Below are 3,487 nucleotides of genomic sequence, written 5' to 3' on the forward strand. Positions count from 1 at the left end.
ATTTTAATTTAGATTTAAGTTAATAAATCTTTCAGAATTAACGTTTTTATTGCAAAATAAGTACGCCTATCAGATAATTATGGAATTTCAGTAATGACAGTAAATTTTAGTAGGTTTTTACAGTGTTGAGCAGTTATTATATTTGTCGTACGACAAAGCATTTTAAGCCTATTAATTGGCTGTAAGACGAGAAGTTGTCGGATCTCTTTATCCAATAGCCAATCAATAAACTTAAAAACTTTGTCATACGACAAATGTAATACTAGTCTAATCTCACCAGAGAGAAATCTAAGAGCGTCCTCATCCTTTTTGGTTTGACTCTTGAGGCTTGTTCTTTTTGGTTGAACTTTTGCATCAGTTCATCTTTCTTTCTCTTCTTTTCTCTTGAAAAGAAGAAAAAAGGAAGAAAGATGAACTGGTGCAAAAATTCAGAGATCAGCTAAAAAGAACAGGCCTTTTGAAGCTTCCGTACACTAGCGACACCATCAATTTTATAGAATAATGTGATCTACGTATTACCGACACTGCTGAAAAAATTGATGTGATGCAAATCTTAGGATCTCTTTCTGTCCTGCAGTCAATCAACGTGTTTAAAAAGTTTGTCGACACATGTAATATTTTACAAAAGTAAATATTACAAAAAGTATTAAAAAAAAAATATGTTTGTTATAGTATTTTGAAAAGTTTTCAAGATAAGTTACAAGAATATAAAAAGTGGAGGTTTTTATTTTTAAAAATTGATGTAATCTCGACGATGTCACCAAAGGTCAAACTGATAAAGCTATAGTAAATAGAACTTTTAAATCCTAAAATTATTGTCTGAACATATTTTTGATTGGATCTTATTTTATGAAAATAAAAAAGATGTATGGTCGAAGACACCCTGTATATTATCATGATGTAAGAATACAAGGTATTTCGTTGTGCATGATGGTAAGGTTGAATTTGGAACAGTCAATAAAAATTTAGCCTCAAATGTAGCGCGATTGCCCAGTTAATGCTAAATATTTTTAAAGTTCAATTCGTATTTCCAATGTGTCGAATATTTCGACACATATATATCGCCATAGTGAAAGAATCGTTACAGAATATACAAATGAATCAATAAAATGTTCAAAATATTGTATGAATATTTCTTGTATTATCGAAAATCACTCGTGAGTGAGCAATACACATCTCACTAATAGAAGGCCGCGTCAAAGAGCATTTATTCAACAAGAATAATTTTGAAAGAATAATAAGGAGAGCAGCATTTCGCCTGTAAAAACTCAAAATTGGACTCTAAGATAAAAATATGAAATGTGTTTTTCAAAGCAAAATTTTATTTAAAAACTGATTTAGGGACAATCGAACCTAGAATTTTTGAAATTTACATTGTGCGGAACATTCTCGGAATATGTAAATACAATTTTAAACCAATATTTGAATATTGCTTTTACGTTCCGTAATATTTCCGAATATTCCAGAATACTGGAATGTTTTTTTGAGTTTTTAGGAACCTTTTATAAATATTTCAGGAATATTTAGCGTTAGCTGGGCGATAGCATTGTGATAACCTAAATTTAATCTATCACAGATTATAAGTGAATATTGATTTTTGCATTTGTGGTAACTCTCTGACTGATTAATGCGTACTTCATGAGCGAAATACTTTTTAGCTGCTTTCAGGGAAATGTTATTAGCGCTATTTGTGTCATTCTTCATCGTCTATTAGACGTACAAGGATAGTGTACACAAATGGCAATGATAGCGCGCTCCTCGAATGTACCCTCATATTCTAATTCGTCATCTACAATACACGTAGTAAGAAGTAAGAATAAGAAATTGATCAATCACAGTCGATTATTCTGCTCACATTCGATTGTGATTGGTTAATTTCTTATTCTTACAATCTCATTTCCACTTCTACTGTCATTGTAGATCGCGCATTACATGTATATGATATTTAATTTATATGATAATAAAGCTTCAACTTCAAGGACCTCAGTATGTCATATAAGAGGTGCGTTCGGGGAAATGCTATTAGTGCTATTAGTGCTATTTGTGTCATTTTATTCTCGTTTTATGTCTGATAAACGATGAAGATAGGATGATACAAATAGCGTCTTTCTAAATGTACAAAAAAATTTTTATTTACATAACTTTGCTTCAAAAAATATCAAATAAAGTTATTTTTAATAATTACTTTTAAAATATTTTAAAACAATAAATAATATTTGTAGAAAATAAAGATGGGCCTAAATTGCGTGCGACCTGTTGATCCTTTATGTGCTATGATACCAAGAAATACTGAGCTCGATGCTACACCAATTAAAGAATCAGGACTGCCAATTATCTTTCTGATTGGAGGTCCAGGAGCAGGAAAGTGTTCGTTGAATTTTTATTTGTAATTTTACATATGAATAAAACACTTTCAAATAGTAAGCAATAATAAAGCAATAATAAAACAATAAAGTCAATATTTTTTGTATTTGCAAATTTTTTTCGCTAATGAAAATATTACTAAATAATCTCGAAGAGATTTGGAAAACGCGAAAATAAACTGTCAAATAATCCTTGTTTGTTAACATTAAACAAGATAAAATGTATTCACTGTATTCATTATATCCTTGCTTGAAAATGCCTTGTGTGTAAAATACAAGTTAAATATTGTTATTACATTTGAAGATATAATATAATAATAATAATATGGAACTAATTTTAACTTCTTTAAAATAGGATAATAATTTTGATTCTTTTTTTCTATAGCGACACAATGTATACGGGTAGCACAACGTTATGGTTTTTGCGCCATTATAAGTACACAATTGTTGCGCACTGAAGTAACTACCGGTACACAAAGAGGCATTATCTTGGCATATTTGATGTCGGAAGATAAATTAATTCCCTCGGATGTTATGGTAGAACTAATCAAGGCGAAGATGCTGAGAAACTTACATGATACACGAGGTTTCCTACTGAGCGGATTTCCTAGAGAAAAGACACAGTGTTACCATTTCGATAAAGAAATTCGACAGCCAGATCTTGTCCTGCGTTTATATGTCAGAGATTCATTACTAATAGATAGAATCCTAGCCAAGACCATCGCCACTACTGAGAGGCCAGATCGCAGTATTGATGAAAATTGGCAACGAATTAAGAAACATAGTCGAATGACCAAGTCCATCCTTAGATATTACAAAAAACAACTAGTGATTATTGATGGCGAAAAAGATGAGACAGAAGTTTTTGAAGACATTTGCAGTGTGATTGATAACGTCATAATGAATTTTCCAAATACGCCTAATAAAAAAGCAATTAATTAGAATTTGTTCGTTTACGTAATAATTGCTAAACTAGTGCTAATTGATGCATCGATTATTATTCAAATTTATAAATTGATTAATAAAGTTTTAAATTGCACAACAGAAATAAACTGTACCTTGTTGTGGCGGTGTATCAAAAATATTTAAAAAACTATGCTATATATTAAAACAATTATATATAT

General features: G+C 30.4%; 1 protein-coding gene across 1 annotated transcript; it reads left to right on the forward strand.

Annotated features, from left to right (window-relative positions):
- Positions 1-2,231: 2,231 nt before the first annotated feature.
- On the forward strand, positions 2,232-3,305 carry LOC108688660 (adenylate kinase isoenzyme 1-like). The gene is made up of 2 exons (XM_018194992.1): positions 2,232-2,367; positions 2,749-3,305. The coding sequence occupies exons 1-2, from the start codon at positions 2,232-2,234 to the stop codon at positions 3,303-3,305; spliced, it is 693 nt and encodes a 230-aa protein (XP_018050481.1).
- Positions 3,306-3,487: the final 182 nt, after the last annotated feature.

The sequence above is a fragment of the Atta colombica genome, unplaced genomic scaffold (genome assembly GCF_001594045.1).
Source record: "Atta colombica isolate Treedump-2 unplaced genomic scaffold, Acol1.0 scaffold238, whole genome shotgun sequence".
NCBI classification, from domain to species: domain Eukaryota; kingdom Metazoa; phylum Arthropoda; class Insecta; order Hymenoptera; family Formicidae; genus Atta; species Atta colombica.

Excerpts from the sequence above, each read along its gene's own strand:
- LOC108688660 (XM_018194992.1), top strand. The coding sequence starts at position 2,232 with ATGGGCCTAAATTGCGTGCGACCTGTTGATCCTTTATGTGCTATGATA. Across the intron at positions 2,368-2,748 it reads AGGTCCAGGAGCAGGAAAGT|CGACACAATGTATACGGGTA; the intron begins GTTCGTTGAATT and ends TTTTTTCTATAG.